This window comes from Lates calcarifer, linkage group LG8 (genome assembly GCF_001640805.2).
Source record: "Lates calcarifer isolate ASB-BC8 linkage group LG8, TLL_Latcal_v3, whole genome shotgun sequence".
NCBI lineage: Eukaryota > Metazoa > Chordata > Actinopteri > Centropomidae > Lates > Lates calcarifer.
Genome location: NC_066840.1, coordinates 21,368,661 through 21,386,336, shown reverse-complemented (window position 1 = coordinate 21,386,336; position 17,676 = coordinate 21,368,661). Strand labels below are relative to the sequence as shown.

At 39.1% G+C, this 17,676-nt stretch overlaps 1 protein-coding gene across 1 annotated transcript; it reads right to left on the bottom strand.

The window, feature by feature from the left end:
• Positions 1-208: 208 nt before the first annotated feature.
• qdpra (quinoid dihydropteridine reductase a) lies at positions 209-11,574 on the bottom strand. The gene is made up of 7 exons (XM_018687647.2): positions 11,403-11,574; positions 11,211-11,303; positions 9,969-10,065; positions 8,556-8,696; positions 5,915-6,023; positions 3,476-3,559; positions 209-1,336 (listed from the first exon to the last, which is right to left on the bottom strand). The coding sequence occupies exons 1-7, from the start codon at positions 11,484-11,486 to the stop codon at positions 1,234-1,236; spliced, it is 711 nt and encodes a 236-aa protein (XP_018543163.1). The 5' UTR covers positions 11,487-11,574; the 3' UTR covers positions 209-1,233.
• Positions 11,575-17,676: the final 6,102 nt, after the last annotated feature.

Sequence of the window (17,676 nt, the reverse complement as noted above, 5' to 3'; positions counted from 1 at the left end):
ATATTTGAGGGAACTATACATGATACATATACATGCATTTTAAACTACAGAATACAGACAGTCTAATAAAATGGTAGATGGTTAAGAAAGTGGACTTGTTAGAAGATTGAAAGCTCTAGAAAAGCCACTAAATTACCTTGCAGTGAGATTGTTTTGTCAACTGCTGTTTCCAATATCAAGAATAAACTTTAAACCTCAAAAATCGATCTTTCGTTTTGACTCATTTTATTGTGAATTTTGACAGTTACAATACACGACTTAGAAAACCCACAGGAGCAGAGCACCTTTTTCATACCGCGGACATCAAGGACACTTTGACTTGATAGCTACAAACAAAAAATAAGGCCACTCCACTTTAAACCGTATTGTACGTTTGAGAGAAGACAGCGGCTTTCTTCAACTTTGAGGTTCTGCAGTGGCAGAGAACCCTCAGGGATTCTAAAGAGTGCAAATTAAAAAAACTGTCTACGGATCTCACGTCACACAGGATTGACACTGTAGGTGTTGGCTTTTACAGATGTTACAGAAACTTACTGTAGCCAGTGTACAGTAAGGTAAGAAGGTGCTGAAATTCATTTTCGAGGGACAGGAGGAAATGTTAATTTCCACATTATAGTAATAACACTGTCACAAATTTTATATGCATCTTAACTGGTGGCTGCTTCCACACATACACATTTTAATATGACACATTTCTCATTTAGCACAATTTCACTTCACTGATCTCTGAAATAATTCTGAGTACTTTAAATACATTTTTGTTTAAGACTGAAAAGCTCACCCTTGATTGTATGTCATAAACTGGCAAATGATATATTAACATTGTTAAAGATATAACGGTCTGATTGACTGCTATATTGGGATAATTGTACTGATCTACAGCTAGATGGAGCTGTGAGGCTGCATTTGCAAAGAAAGCCCCCCCGACTCCAAAACAAACCCATCTGGCCATCCCCTCTCCACCTCTGTATTTTATTTAGCTCCTCTCTGTCACCATCCCTCTTCTTCACCTCCACACCCTCCGACCCCTCTTCATCACTCCTCCTATCTCTCCAGCTCTCCTTTCCCATATCCCCCTCCTCTCTCCATTTCTGTGCTTCTCCATCTCCTCATCTCTCCCCCTCTCTCTCTCTCTCTGCTTCCATCCATCTTTATCTCACCACTCCACAATCCCCCCAACAACCCCCCCCCACCCCACCCCCCATCACCATCTCCATAGCTCCACTCTGTCCTCTACTGAGTGGCCACAGCCTGGGTTTCGCCTCCGGAGGTCAGCAGTTGCATCAGGCTTCCCGATGCCGGCCGGTTCACCCCGGTGGCCCAGTTGAAAAACACTCTGAAGAAAAACAAAGTAATAGGAGCAGGTTTAGTGATTTTATTGAAGCATTCAAAGTCCACACATACTACTATACTACTGCTATACTCATCATCAATTAATAAATATGTGTTTTTGATTAATTGATCAATTTATACTCATCAAAAAATAGTAGAACATGCCCATCACAATCTACCAGAGCACAAGGTGATATTTGTCCATGTATCAGTTTAAACCCCAAAATATTCAATTCACTATGATGTAAGAGCATGAAGCAGTGGATTTGAAAACCTGGAATCATCAAATGTTTGGCATTTTTGATTGAAAACTGACTTAAATGATTAAAAGCAGTCACCAAAACACTTAGGATTAATTTTCTTTTGATCAGATGCTTAATTGATTGTTGCAGCACTAGTTGAATCTCTCCACTCTTCCGTGACACAGACAGAATCTCAAATGTCAAAGTCCAAATTCCAAAAAATCATTTAAAAAAAATGAATATGTTTTAATTCAGAGAATGCCCTAGTTTAAGTTTGTCTTGATTGGAGTTTTTTTTTTTTTTTTTTTTTTTTTTTACAGTAAACATAGTTTCAGTGGCCTCTGTTGGCTTAAAAAGTTTTCATCTTTTCTTCTTTATGGCATATATGTTAGACAAGTTGTTTAGGATTTATTTCAGAATAGCATGTATATGAAAATGCTGTGTTTAAATATCATGAAAGCTGACACTGAATGCTGAACTGAACTAGCCATAATTAGCACACAGTTCTTAATGAGGACAGAGGTTAACTACCTTTTTGGAAGCTGAATAATGAAATTTGTCTATCAAAGTAATTATGATGTGTACTACAGATAAGCTCTTCAACTAGTAACAGTCTAGAGGTTTTATGAATGAACGTTGTCTTTTTGAGGAAAGGTAAGTAGAGGACAAGAAAAGGGACAAAAAGAACTGACTGCCATCTCTCTTCGTTTCCCACTGCCCCAACTGTTTCTATTTCTGTCCTCAGAACACTCATCTGTTTCCTCAGGGATTATCAAACTGGATCAAATCCCATCTAATCCCCCTTGGGCTACACAGGGTGTAAACACTGTGGAAATCAATGCAAACTTCTGTCTAAATGGACCCAGCATGTATTCAGATGAGTTCCAGTATTCCCCCCCCCCCCCAAAAAAAAAACAACCAACACAGTTTACAAATTATGGCTAGCATAAATTAATTAATTAAAATCAGAATTCCTGATTGAATCAAGTAGCTTAATGCAGATAGCAGTATTCTGTATTTTGGGATTGACATTGACAAGACAAAAAAGAAGGATGAGATAAACAGATAAGAACAAAAAAGAAAAACACACATGAGCCATCAATAATACTATGGTGTCAGGTCAGTGTTGATCTATTTTGCCATATTGTGCTGTCACAGTTCGACTCTACTACTGTGAAGGAAAATCCATCCTGTATAACATCTAAAATAGGGCTGCTGCCCATGAACTTTGTGTTCCAGGCTCATTTTTTCTGTCATATCCTCAAATTGTTGTGCACAACTGACCTGATATTATGTCAGGTATTTCCAGTAACTTTAATGTGGTTTGATAGCTGAAAATGTTTCTGTGATCTGCGAGCATCAAAGGTAAATGTGACTTTTGTGGTGTCAGTTGTTCAGAATCAAAGAGCTTTTTGCACCAACACTAAACAATCAGAGAGAAATTTAGTTTCTCAGTCCACAGTGGCTTTAATGGAGACATGGAGAATATGGAGTCGTACACCACCTGAACAACACCTGTGCTTCTGGTTTACTAGCACAGAGAAACACAGAGGCATAATGAGACAAAGACTAATGAGGTCCAAATAAGGTTTTTGAGTAGGGGTACAGACGAGAAAGTCTTCAATATGTTGCATATGAACCTAAAACGCTGGAACAAATGGAATATTTTGGGGCTTAATGTGTATATTTGATCATGTAATGTTACGTCATGTTATTATTGTGATATTTAAATCAATAAACTGACCAACGATTTATGATTTACTGTATTTTCAGCCCAGTTACTGTATTTTACCTTTCACTGAAAACAAGAAAAAACAGAAAACAAAAAAAAACACATCTTTGTTCAACCGTTTTTACAATGCCCACTACAGCCATGAATCATTATTTGCTTCAGCACTCACTCTGCAATGTACTCCAGTGGTGTCCAGGTACTGAAATCTGCGTCAGGCATGAACTTCCTGTTCATCGGTGTATCCAAGGTAACCCTGCCAAATTAAGCCAGATGACAATCAGGGTGTGAATCAGAGTCTGGGGAGGGCAGAGAGGAAGGAGCACTGGCAGACTGCAGCATCTCCTCACATACAGAGCGCTGTACACGGGCCTCGTGTGGATGTGGACAGAAGATTAAGTCATTTGCATCATGTTTCTGTTTAGCGATCATGTTATCGTATTCATGAGCAATTCCATGCAGCGTGCTTTTCATGTCACCTTCAGGACAAGCATGCTAATATTAACCTAAGATATGAAAACAACAGGGAAGTTAGTTACTGTAGTTTGGCCACTGATCTGGACACATTTCAATGGGGTCAACAGCTGGGGTCAGCAGAGGGCAGGACACACAGCTCGTGGAGGCAATTAAGGTACTATTAAACCTTTAATGTTCGACTGAGGCAATTTGCATCAAAAAATTGCACTCATCTACATATATATATTATATATATATATATATATATATATAGATAGATATATAGATAGAGGGAGAGAGAGAGAGAGAGCTTCAGAGTGACTGACACATCATCATATACATCATGAATAAATGTCCATAAACCTGTTTAGAACTCATAGAATGTCTGAGAATCATCTGGTTTTTTTTTCAGGTTGTTTCAGTATAAGAATAACTGCTAACAGGAACTACTAAAAGCCAACATATTTCACTAAATGTAAATAAATACAAGCTACAATTTCAACCCAAATAGAAGTAAGGTAAAGAATAGGAGTCACAAAATCACAAAATCCATTGAGGAACTGTTTTTGTGTTGCACTCAAAAACCCTGTTCAGTTATTATCTTGGTGTTGCAGGAATACACTATACTGCTCTACAGTGTTGGTATATGATGGTACACAGCAGCACGGGGGGTTGGGGGATGCAGGCTGCAACAGAAACGCAAGTCATGGGGCTAATGCTGAACAGATGTGACAGCATGCTGGAGAGGCAGTCCTGCCTCATTTTGTTAGAAAATGCAACCAAAGAGAGAGCAGGAGCAAGAAACACCCCTGAAAACCCATTCCTGCTTCTCACGATGACACTGCAAAAAAACACTGGTTTTAAATTCAATAAGCGAACAGACAAGGCGATGATGCAAAGGCTGCCGTGAGCGTCATTCATCTGAAACAGATCATGTGCAAGACCAGAGATATACTGGGTGAAACCAGCAGCCTTATCCACCGCAGCTTATCTTCACCTCACACTTATCCATCGAACACAACAAAGGAGTGTGCAGCACAGCTAATTTTACAGAACAATAGCTTTCATCTTCACTCCGTTTACTGGCTGTGTGTATCGCTGGTGTATTTAAAGCTGCAGTGTCTAAGATTTCTATGTTACACTTTCTACTTAAAGCACAAAGTGTGGCTATAACAGAACAGAAAGTCCTGTCTACATTAAGTGGGACTCTATTTGTTCTGTTTTTCTAATAAGATTCTGTTGCTGCATCTGTGCAATAGAATAAAATATGATATCATCAAACAAGCAAAGAACAAACTCTCTCTCCAGGGGAAAAAAACTGAAGACTGTCATCTCTTTATTATAATAATATCATGGACTATACAGGTTGATAAAGACAAATGTACTGTGTGTAGTTCAAAAGGCATCATGTTAGAGTATATGAGGCTATTGGAGGTTTAGGGTTGTCGATGGTCTCCATTTGTTTCTTGATTTTACACAAGGCGAGCTTGCTCTTCACAAGGACTCAACTGTGAAAACATTTGTAAAATGTCCTTTGTTGTTATGGGGGAGCTTTTTAAAGTTTAAAAAGAAAAAAACCTTGGTTGTATCATAGTGATGAGTTTGGGCTTAAAACTTATATTTCCTAAAGGAAAGCTGTCATTCAGTATATGTTCGCAAATTAAATCTCATGCTTTTCAGATCTCAGCAAACAAAAACTAATACCAAAACAAACAAATGTATGTAAGGCCTAAGCAACAGATTTTAAATCAATCACAGTGTTAAAATATAATAGTCAAAATGTTGTTCAGGTAGCCATGTGGTGCATACTGCTGTTAGCTGCAAAATGACTTGAAATGTCTGTCACACATTTATTGTGACATAATGTTTGTCATACATTTATTGATCTATCCTCATAGAGTGTTTCCTGTAACTATATCATCACTTTTGCTGAACTAAAGTATTCATTGTATCAAACTAAAAGGATTGTCCATGGCCTACAGTGTTCTTTTGTATCCTTTGTGTTCTGGTGTTTTCCTTCAAAGCCCCTACCTGCATCCTATCCGTCACACACACCATGGTTTCCATGTACTACTGTAGTGCTGCACTCCCCAACCTCGCAACTCAACATGCATCATGACCAAGTGCATACACAACATTTCACTGCAGTACTCACGGTAATATCGCCACGGCGGCGGCTCCTGATGGCATCCCACTGTTTTCTGCTCCTAGACTCTTACACAGCTGGTGTACGGCAGCTTTGGCCATACCATAGCCCACCATGCCTGGGGATTAACGATAGAACATTTCTTTTAGGAGAAAATTCAGTTTGCAAAGGCAGTGCACGCACAAACACACACACACACACACACTACATCAAATGCATCACACACTGTGCCCAGGAGTGGATGACATTGATTTAGTAGAGAGAGGTCAAGCGGGCAGACATCACTAAATCTATGGAAGGAACATCCTCGGACTTAAAAAACTGGAAGAGCAGCAGGTAAAATGCAACACACGTCTTCACCCTGTGCTATAAAAAAAAATCGTGAACAATTTACTGACTACATACAATTTCTATATAGTCTCTTTCCTCTAGTGAGTCTATTATTTTCACACCAAATTTGTACACAAACCCTGCCTTTAATAACTTGAGAGGAATGTTTTGTAGCTTCAGCATCTGGAACCAGTAAAAGTAATTTTCTGCCCAACATCTAAACAGGCTTTCCAAAGAATGCTAAGCATCTGCTCACCCCCCCCAAACCAACCTTATGACAGGCTTACAAGGAACTGACCAATGGGAACAAGGGGCGGTGACATGACTTTTCTTTCACGCTTTTGTTTTTCTCCAAGATCAAAATCAAAACTAAAAGGGGAGCACAAGTTGGAGGAAACAGTCAAACAATAGCTTAAAGACACTAAAATCAATACTGCATTGATTTACTGTATAACCATCAGGTCAACCTGCAAGTTTTGACATCCTGTACCTGACAGGTCACATGTTCTGGGCTAATGTGAATCCATTAACAACAGACCTCCTAACTACCCAATTTATGCTTGAAGTCAGTCACATCAGGCTGGTTTGCTGTACTTCTAGTCTGGATAATCACAGATTATGAAAAACAACACAAGTCACATGAAGAGGCACAGAGAGGTCTCCTCCATTTGCTCTTTTTAGGGATCAACCTCGGTTTTAAATCCTAACTGAGAGGTCAGGATTATTACAAACTCATTCACGTGGTTTGACCTTTCTTTTGGACCTTTCTTAGTCTATCAAGCTTTTTTCTTACTCTTCTATTGGGCAGAATCTAACAGAACAGTGACCAGTTCATGAGAGTAAATGCATTGTTGTCCACTGGCCAGAACATGTGGTCAATCTCTGAATCCTCTCCCATTTTCACTACTTGACTAGTTGACATGATGCTTTGAAGAAAAATCTCCACATCTTTGTTGTCTCATATCTACTGATCATGTTTCCAACATTTAGCTGGATTTTCATTCATAAAACTTTGATTAACAACCTTCAAAGTCAATGCTATTAGTCATTCTAACCTGCTTTTCTGTTTCCCCTGCACAGATGATCTGAATTTGTCCAACACTTATTAAATTTTTGCTCTTACTTTCTTTGATCAAAGCACACAGAGTAAAGGTAGCTCTCAGTGCTGTCTCTTTCTATTTCATAACATCTGGCTCTTGGTGTTGACTCACATGTAATTAGACCTCACAGCTCAAAGAAAAATGGCTTTTTGGAAAATGAGATGGCAACTTCCACAGTTCTTTTGTGTTTTAAAAAAACCAGCCCCTATAGAAGCGGATCCAGCAGAATGATACAACCCCAGCCCCAAGAGAACAATAGATGCAAGGTGCTTTCAGTCTGTTTCAGTGGAGTTTACACACTCTGTCCATGTGGATAATGTGCGTGCAGCCACAACTGCTGAGTCATTCTCTAGCTAAGTCGGTAGCCAATGAGCTTGTGGGCTCCGTGCTGAGTGCTGAGCCAGGGTTTTGTGTTGCTGTAGAGTTGGATCTCAGCCCATCACATGGTTGGCTTAGATACAGGGGTGGCAGGACATCCTATGGCGCCACACCAAAGCCTTTCTGGCTGCCCACAGAGGCTGACCAGTTAGGCTAGTGTAAGATAATAATGAAGTAAAAAGTATTTTCATTATCAATATATTACTGCTGTTGTTACTCATTAGTACTGATAAATGAATTAATTTCTATATTCTATTAATTTTTACTGACTGGTCACATTTATTCATTTGACATTGTTTGATTTTTTCCTTTTGTAATGAAGCCCAGTCAGTTACGTTTTAAAAATTTACCTGCTCTTGTTTAGAATAGGTTACAAAGAGTGAGCAGATCAGGCTTGAGTCAGTTAATAAAGGACACAGAGAACAACATGATACTGATGGACAAACAGGCCATTTTGGGAATTAAACTATGGATTTTTTTTTGGTTTATGAAACTGACTCTCTAACCACAGAGTCCCACTGCTGCCCATGATCTCATCAGCTATTCTGTCTTCTGTTTTCTGCTTGTTTTGTTTCTGGGATCCATTTTATCGACACCTTTTCCCCCCATCACCGTTGTGATCTGTGTGAGCCTCCCACTGCCTCTGATCAGTATGTCAATTCCCTGGTCAGAGCCCTGCAGCGCCTTTTATTACCTACATTATTTGAATTGGCAGGTTGGACAACAAAGACGTATGCACAATGAAGTCTCCAATAAGTCAAGGTCTGCCTGGAACACTGACGTTACACACGGCCACACCAGGTCATCATGATGAGAACGGTAAACACAAGTGTGTGCCTTACCTCCAGTGCCTGAGAGAGCTGCTTTAGCTCCGGCCAAAGTCAACAATCCTCCTGGTTTTAGGTGCAGAGCGGCGAGGTGGCTGGAGATAGTGGAGGTCCACACACTCTGTTTCCACATCAGATCTGTATTTTTGTATAAATCTGAGAGAGACATGGCCAATACTTATAAAAGAAAGTCTAATTTTTAATCCTGTGGTATCTTATTTATTAAAAATGCTTGCTCTACAGATTCATCACATTATTATGAGCTGGCCTGTAAAGAAATAGTTCAGCACTCTGAGAAATAAACATTTGCTTTCTAGCAGGGAGTCACATGAGAAGATCAACACCATTCTCAAATTTAGCTGTTAAATATAAGGCTACAGCTAGCAGCCAGTTAGCTTAGCTTAGCACAAAGCCTGGAAACATGGGGAAACAGCTGGCCTAACTCTGTCCAACAGTAATAAAATCTCCTACCAGTTCCTTTAAAGCTCATAAATTAACACATAATATTTTGTTTCTTTAATTCATTCAAAAACTAAAGTGTAAAAATGACAAACTGCTGTTTAACAGAGGATTATGCCGCAGACTAATTCTTGGCTAGGACCAGAAATTTCCTGAAGTCTTCACTGCTTGCCTGGCAGCTTAATCCCCTGAAAAACTGAGTTGTCATTTTAACACTTTAGCTTTTGAGTGAATTTAACAAACAAGATGTAGCATTAAAATAAGTTAAAAAAAAAAAAACTTAAAATAAGTGTAAATAAGTGACTTAAGAGGTGCAAGTAGGTGGATTTTGTTACCTTTGGACAGAACCAAGCTAGCTGTTTCCACCTGTTTCCACTCTTTATGCTAAGCTAAGATAGCTGGCTGGCTGGCTGTTGGGAGTATTGATCTTGTCATCTAAATCTCTACCAGAGAGAAAATAAGAATATTTACTAAAATGGTAAACTCTTCGGCCAGCACATAATAATGTGACACAGATATTCGACAAGCATGCACAACTGACAGAAACCACAAAATGCTAATTAGCTGCACAGTCAATATAAATGTTAGTGCTTAGTCTTCAGAGAACTGACAGTTTGCTTTCAATGCAAGGTAGTGTTTGATGATATGCATATTGCAATCAAACACAGACAATTTTCTGGACACAGTAAAAATAGATATAGAAGCAACAAAGCAAGAGGGTTTAAACTACAGTGTCATAATTCATGTAACATGAAATATATTATAGAATTGTGGAAAAAGCTAGTAAATGGACTTTGGAGCTGAGATTATTTTGTCACACTTCTGTTCCTAACGTCAAGAATAAATTTACATCTGCCAAATTACATAAGTATAATTTGTAAGGCTTGTCCTCAAAATTAACCATGAATTGCTGCGGGGAAATAAGTGGCTGATGATTAATGTTACAACAAACAAAGGCTGAACTCTGACCTTTGGAACTACATTTTCCTCCCGCCCATCCTCCAGCCACACACAAGATGGCATCCACTTTTTGGTCCCCTAGCAACTGAGCCATGTCTGTCGTCACCTGCACAAAAACAGAGATAACTGTTAACATCTTTTCATAAAGCCGCAGGGCTCACACACACAGACGAATGGCTGTAAAATGTCAGCGTGCACACCAGCTGGAAATATTTAAATGCATGTTCTGTGATGCATTCAAGTCAACAAACAAAAGGTGGATTATTTGGATGAAGCATTTACAGCTGCCTCCATGTGATAATACAGTGCTTTACTGCAAAAAAAAAAAAAAGAAAATACACAAGTGTGTTCCTGTGATGAGATGACAAGAAATAAATGTAAATACAGAGGGATACAAAAGAATTTATACAAAGTCATACAAATCAGCAAAATCAAGACATTAAAATGAAAAGCTATAATACTGTATCAAATAAGAATAAAATAATTAAATCAATTTGAAATGTATGCGTTTATGGTGGAATACCAGTATGGGAAATACATGAATGGTAGAGGATCTGTCACAGATTGTAAACCTGCTAATTATTCCTATAAAATATGACCATTTTGTAATCTCAGTGTCACACACTATGGGCATGTGACAACTTCAGCTAACAAAGCAGCCAAATCAGTAATGTCACAAGCAAGGGATTAAAACAGTAAAACTAAAGTCACTTGTACAAATTTTTGGAAACAGAGCTGATTTAAAAAAGCTACAAAAGTTTTTAATTTATTGACTTAAATACATTGCAGAACTTTGAAAGCTTGGCATCAAAAAGGCAGCCAAACCCCTCACTTATTTTTGTCACATACATATACATCTATATATGTGTGTGTGTGTGTGTGTGTATATATATATATATATATATGATCATAAGATGAATATATCTGGGTCTAGGACGTTTGACATTCTAACATTTCATACACTAAAAGCATTAATCGGAAAAATAACCGATAATGAAGATGGTCTTAAGTTGCAACTGATTTTTCCCCACCTTTTCCAATGCGACCTGAACGCAGCATTAGCTTACATATTAACTAGCAAAGCAAAAACAAATCATTCTATTACTGCCTTCAAATTCAAAAGTTAGATTTAAGTTGTTGGTGGTTACAGTTTCACTGCAGCCTGTTATCTCCGTTAGCGTTTCAGTTTGACACTAATGAAACAGGGAAACATGCAACATGTGATCCATGTTTGTGTCTCGTGCAGCTCACCTGTCCTGCCTGCTCAGTGAAAGATTCACTCATCTTCACTATCACGTTTTCATTCGCCTCCTCATTTGCAACCATGTCGATGCTGGCGACCCACTGTTAATTTCATGTAGAGAGGACACATAGACGCAGTTAGCATTGCAGAGTGTTAGCATCTGGTCCGTTAGAGGCTGACCTTAAACTCTCATCACTCACCCATCCTTTGGACTTGAAATATTGGACACACTTGGAGCCCAGAGCGCCTCTCCCTCCGTAAACGATCACCCGGTTGGCGGCCATGTCTCTGCTCTGATTAGAAGCAAGCAGTGAGTGAGTGAGTGAGCTGTGGCTGAGCTTCACATAAATACACCGAGTGACAGAGAGGAGGAAGAGGCGTTCCTCTCCGGTTGAGCAACAAGTTGGCGGAACTAATGCTGCGTTCAAAGACCGTCGGGAAACATGTCACCTAGCCTACACTTGGGTTCATCACAAACTTGATGTAGATTTTCATCAATATCTACATCAAAGCCCATGAATATTTTAACAAGAAGACACAAAACATGAAAATTACACCTCTTAGTCCTGAGAAATGTTCAAATGTCTCTACTTAAAGAAGACAATCTAAAATTAGTCGCTACAAAGAAATTAACATTCATTTAGCCAGACCAATGTGTGGTAACATCATATATTGTTATTATTATTGTAATATATCCCATGGTTTGTAATTTTGGAGTGTAATTTTGTTAGAACAGGAACGGATAAAATGGTGACAATATTATGGAACTACTTCACCTTAAAATAACAGCTTCAGACTCATTTTGATGGTACACTGACTTGTAACAGGGAGAACAGCGCCTCTTTCAGTCTCGTTCCATGCCTCAAAAGCCTGTTCTTGCTCTAAGCTAGCCCAGTAATTATTTCTGACATTCATCAACCCCCTCTTTTGTATTTATTGCCTGTGTGACTGCAGGCCTTATTTTCTGTACCTGAGCTGTTGCTTCCAGTACACACTACATTAAAGATTAGCCATGTTTGATCCACCTACATTCATATATGTTCAAATATTACATTATTATGTTATAATTCATCTTACCTGTTGTCAGCTGCTGCAGGTGCTAATAATATACTTACTGGTGCCATGAGCTGGTAGAGCTGGTCAAACTGTTGTCTCTTATACTTACATTGCTGTAATCCACGAGTTGCCACATTATTTAAAGATTTGTAACCCTTTTCCTTGAGTTTCCAACCCCAAAACTACACCATTCTACTTTTCTACCTCTAATCAGAAGAGTAAAAATATGGCTCTGACCAGGGACACACATTTATTTTTATTTTTTCTTGCTTTATAATTTAAAAAAAGGGAAAGTTTGACTCTGAAACAAGAAGGAACACACAGGATGAGTTTGAAAAACAAACTGAGGAATGTATGGCTGTGGCCTCCATCTTCCAGCAATTTAGTTTTCATACAGTGAGCACTAGGTGCTGCTATAAGACTGTGATGTTGATGACACAGCAGTGAGCTACAGCTTCCCATTATTTTGCTGCTGTGCTATCTGTGCTGTGCCAAAGCAGCGTGCCAACGAGACATCCCTGACTCTCATGAATAATACAAGCAAGATGGCCTTGGCTCCCCGTCACTGTAGTGAAGCCCCCGATCTGTCACACTCACCTGGTTATGACACACACTTGTGCTACAGGGAATAAATGCTTGGTTTGTCTAGTCTGACATCCACACACACACACTGAGAGTGTGTGTGAGAGAGACAAATACACACCTTTTTCCAGTGTTGTAAACAAAAGTATTATGCCATCCCTTCTTGCCTGTCTTCCTATCTCCTGGAGAAAAGGTATGAATCTCTCTCTCTCTCTCTCTCTCTCTCACACACACACACACACACACACACACACACACACACATTTCCTTTAGAGTGTGAGATGAGGAGGAGCTGTTTGGGTGATGGGAGTCAGTGAGGCTGACCGACCTCGCCTCTCCTCGAGAGCTGGGTGACGTACCAAGGAACACACAATAATTATGTCCCGCTGTCTGGTTCAGACCTGGAGGAGACATCCTGCAGGTTTCTGACAGTCGACAAACACAAAATTAGAAGTACACCGGGGCAATCTGTGCCAGGTGGAGTATCTGTCAGCAACTCGGCATCTCGCGGTGTGAAGTGGACACAATAATGACTACAGCAGCAGCAGCGGTGGTGGTAGTGGTTGTTGTGGAGGAAGGGGCTTGAGTAGTGAGGGTTGCCCAAAGATGCCAGCTGATGACTGAAAGGTTGCTGGTCTCAATGCAGGACTGGGAACTGGAAAAATCTGTGGGCATTGGGAAGGTAAATGAGAGACCAGTGCTCCCAAGTTGGTTACCACTGGCAACGTGCCAAATTCTCCCACCTGCAAGGGCCTTATTGGGAGGTTTCTGTCTTTGGTTCGGTTGCATTTTTTATGTTTTCCTGGGTCATTTTTTTACGTGAGTGTCATGAAAAAACACTGGCTGCTGCTGAGGTCCTGCCTCTGAGCAAGGCACTTAAAGCTGGGCCAGTAAATATTTTTATATTAACAATGGATCAATTGACTACATGTCATGTGAAAGGAGTGATAAACTTACAGGCTAGAGAATTATCACCAGACTACACAGTTCCTCTCAGCTCTCCTGGGCGCATTAACGTCTTTAAGCTCATTGTTTGGGTTTTATGGTCAGCAACTTTATTGTTTTGGTTCAATCTCAACACTCTCATCAATGTCACCAAACTAATCACTCTCATTTCCAGCCACAGCAGGCTTCTTCTTCAGCAAAAAAAATGTCTAAAAACCCACTGTGCACTACCAGTCCAGCAGTACATGGAACATAAACTGATGAACATAGTGGAACATTACAGAAGTAAAATCAGATATTTCAGAGCTAAATAGACTGCTTTAGGCCGGAAACCATCTTTTTTTCCCTAAAACCAAAAAACATATATAATCAGAAATATTTGAAAGACACTATAATCGAAGTGAATCAAATAAATGTAGACGTATGGTGGCTTTAAAAGCTTAGTTCAACATTCACTTTTCCTCTGAGTTATATGATAGCATTTCTGTGCCACAATTACAGTCTGAGCTTGATTTTAGTAAAGGCATCTATAAAAGCATGATGGGACCAAACCTGGCAACCTCACTGTGACAAGACCGCAGAAAGTCAATATGCCTGGATGGTGTTTGCCAAGAAATAATTGCAGCACATACTGTAACTTCTGTTTGTGTATGGATTAAACAAACAAGATACAAGGCGTTTAGTGAGATTTAGAGGTAGGCGTACTCTTAAATTTCAGACATTGAGTGTAGCTGTTTCCCTCTGCTTCGAGTCTGTAACCCTGCCTCTTGCTCCAACTCCATACACAACAAACAAATCTAAGATTGATATAATTCTTCTCATCTATCTCTCAGACCAAAAGCAAATAACTGTATTTCCCAAAATAGACCTTTAAGAGGCTTGTCGGACAATTTCTATATTGATTGCAGTTAGTTAGTTTCCAGACAACAGATGCTACCAAGGAAGCAAAATGTTGGTCATGTCAGTCTATTTCAACTGACTTAGAGGCTAAAAAGTGAAGTTTTTCTCTGTAAAGTTGGCATCTAGTTCATTTATCCATAGCTTATACATTTCCAGATGGTTCTCAGAAGCAAGGGTGGGATTCAAATATAGGATTTTCTCAGTGGAAATGTGTCTGCATGAGACCGGATTCAACATCATATACACTTTTCAGTGATTGAGGAGAGGATATGAGATTCCATCTGTTGTCCCTGCTTTGAGAAACTCTGGCTTTTCCTTTATCTTGGTTTGAAAATTTGACGGCGGCGACAGCATCTCTCCCGCTTCCCTTTATCCTAAAGCTTCTCAACTTGAGCGTGACTTTAGAGGTGAGGTCTGACGTCTAGACTACAGCAGTAGTTGGTGTTGCTACCCAGATCGAAGGACTCCAATAGCTCCTACATATCCAGGATTCAGTGGAAAGCACCAACTTGTGATTTGTAAGTCAAACGTTTTTTTTTTTATATATAAGCATTGTTTCTGAATGTTGTTTCACATTGTTCTGACTCCTCGTTGAACTGTGGGTTGCAGACACAGCCTCGCAATTTTAGGTGCCTGTCATCTTGACCAAGCAAAGAAAAATAAAATCCACAAGTACTAAACTGTTCCTTGCTTGAAGGTCTGTTTTATCTCTGACCCCTTTCAACAATTAATGACCAACCTGAGATCCTACAACAGCAGCTTCCCAGTAAATAAATCCAGTAAAAAAAAAAAAAAAAAAAACCCTTCACATAAGGTTGAAGGAAACAAAATGCCCATTTTAACCTTTAAAAAATACATGGTCAAAGAAGCTCAGGCTTTTAAACAATTTCTAAAGACTGGTTTTACATATTTGCTTTGCTACAGTCATTTCATTTTCTGGTATTATTCCACTCTGCTGGTTTGTTTTAACCTCCCTCACCTTACACATAACTTTAATGAGTGTTCTTTAACTATTAACACTTTCAAAAGTGAAAGTGTCATTACTGTGCTGTCCTCTTATTTTGTGGAATAATGTTGATTATGTGCATTTATCTTTGTTGTGCAGCACTTTGTAAAATTTGTTTTCAAAATGACCCATGAAAATGCATAATCACTGTTCTATTTGTAATGTGGCTGAGCACAGATACAGTTTTATAAAGGTGTTCTCCGCCTGTTTGAGCACACTGCTGCCTTCAGAGGAGATTTACACTGTATATAAATGCTGTGGTTACGTGCAAAGCCATTACTCATACATTTTAATGCATACATTATTTGCTGAACTACTGTTGTACCTTGCCTCCATACACTACAAATACTGTAGTGTTTCCAAAAATCAGTTTGCTCCAAGGAAAGGTCAGATTATCAGTTGTTTAAGTGATATCATTATGTTCTTTATACAGCCAATAAAAATGAATTGTCTATGGTATGATGTCTTTGGTGCAGCAAAGTGGTACAAAGGTAGAGGATTTGCACATGCTATTGATGGGCAGAAAACACTATAGCTGCAGAACATACTTGTCATATGGTTTGAGAAGTTTTAATTGTTCGCTACAGTAGAAAGAAACATCTGCGAGCAAAATAATATAAGAAGTAGCTGGAGTTTATGTTGACAGTTGGAGTTGCATTTAAAATTTTCTTATAATTACAGACAGAAAAGAGTCTGAATCCATATATACCATGATGCTCTTTGAAATTCAATTTAGGGGATAAAAAGGACAGATGTTTTTGGCTGTCCTTTCTTGAATGTATAATACTCATTCAGCTTCAGGATAGGCCTTTTTCACAGTAGACATCTTAACATGTCACAGCAGGAAAAGCACATGTGTAAATAATAAAATTAACCAGGGTTGTGCCTGCTGGCTCACACTGTCATGGCTTACTGTGACACTCAAATAGAAGAGAGGAGCCATTGTTAATGTTATTAGTAACACCTGTGCTCTTCCTACAGAGACAAGTCAAAATGTCTTACTGTGAAAGAAGCCTTATTGATTCAACAGCAAGTGTCAATTAGTTTATCATAAAGAGGTGTGACAAGTAGCTATATCTGGTAAAACAGATGTCTTTAGTGTTACAATACTGAAACTCCTCTAAAGTGTGATTTTCCAGCATTAGAATAAAGTTATCCTCACTGGTGGCACACAGTCAAAACAGTATTGTGTTCTACACACAGTATTATGTATCTTTTAAAGTTTTGAGGCTTAATGCATGAGGAAGATTTAAAGTGCATACAGGTGACAAATTGAAGGAAAAACGTAAGCATTTTGGTATGAAGGTTTGGCCACCAGAACAGCTCCAACACTCCTTTGCATACACTTTCCAGATCTGTGAAACTTTACTGGAGGGATAAACATGAGGTGATCACTGCCTAACAAGTAGCACCAAAATTTCCCATAGGTGTTAATTTGGACTGTGAAGGCCATAGCATAAGATTCACATCAATTTCATACTCATTAAACCATTCAGTGACTATGAGTAAGTAAGTAAAGTGACATTTATTTATACAGCACAGTTTTAGATCAGATGTCCAAGTAGATCACAAGACAAAGACAAATGTAAGGTGTAAAATACAGCATAATAGAGGTAAATATAACTAAACAAGGGCAGGTCTGAACAGTGGGTCATAAGCTGCTTTTTAAAGGTGTCCAAAGGGAGAAAGGTCCTAAGTTTAGGAGCCTCATCTTCAAAGGCAAAATCACCTTTAGTTTTAAGCCTGGAGCAAGGAACAACCAGCCACCCCTGATGAGAAAACCTCAGAGAACAACAGTAGGGGTAGTGCGTCTCTAATGGAGGCAGGTGTTTGACCATGCAGAGCTGTGGAGGTGACCACAAGAGTCTTGAAATAGATTTTGAATTAATGGAGAGCGTGTATTAAAAAATAAATAAATAATTTGACTAATAGGCGACCTGCGCAAAATCTTTACAGCAGCTTCCCGGATCACTTGCAAATCGTAC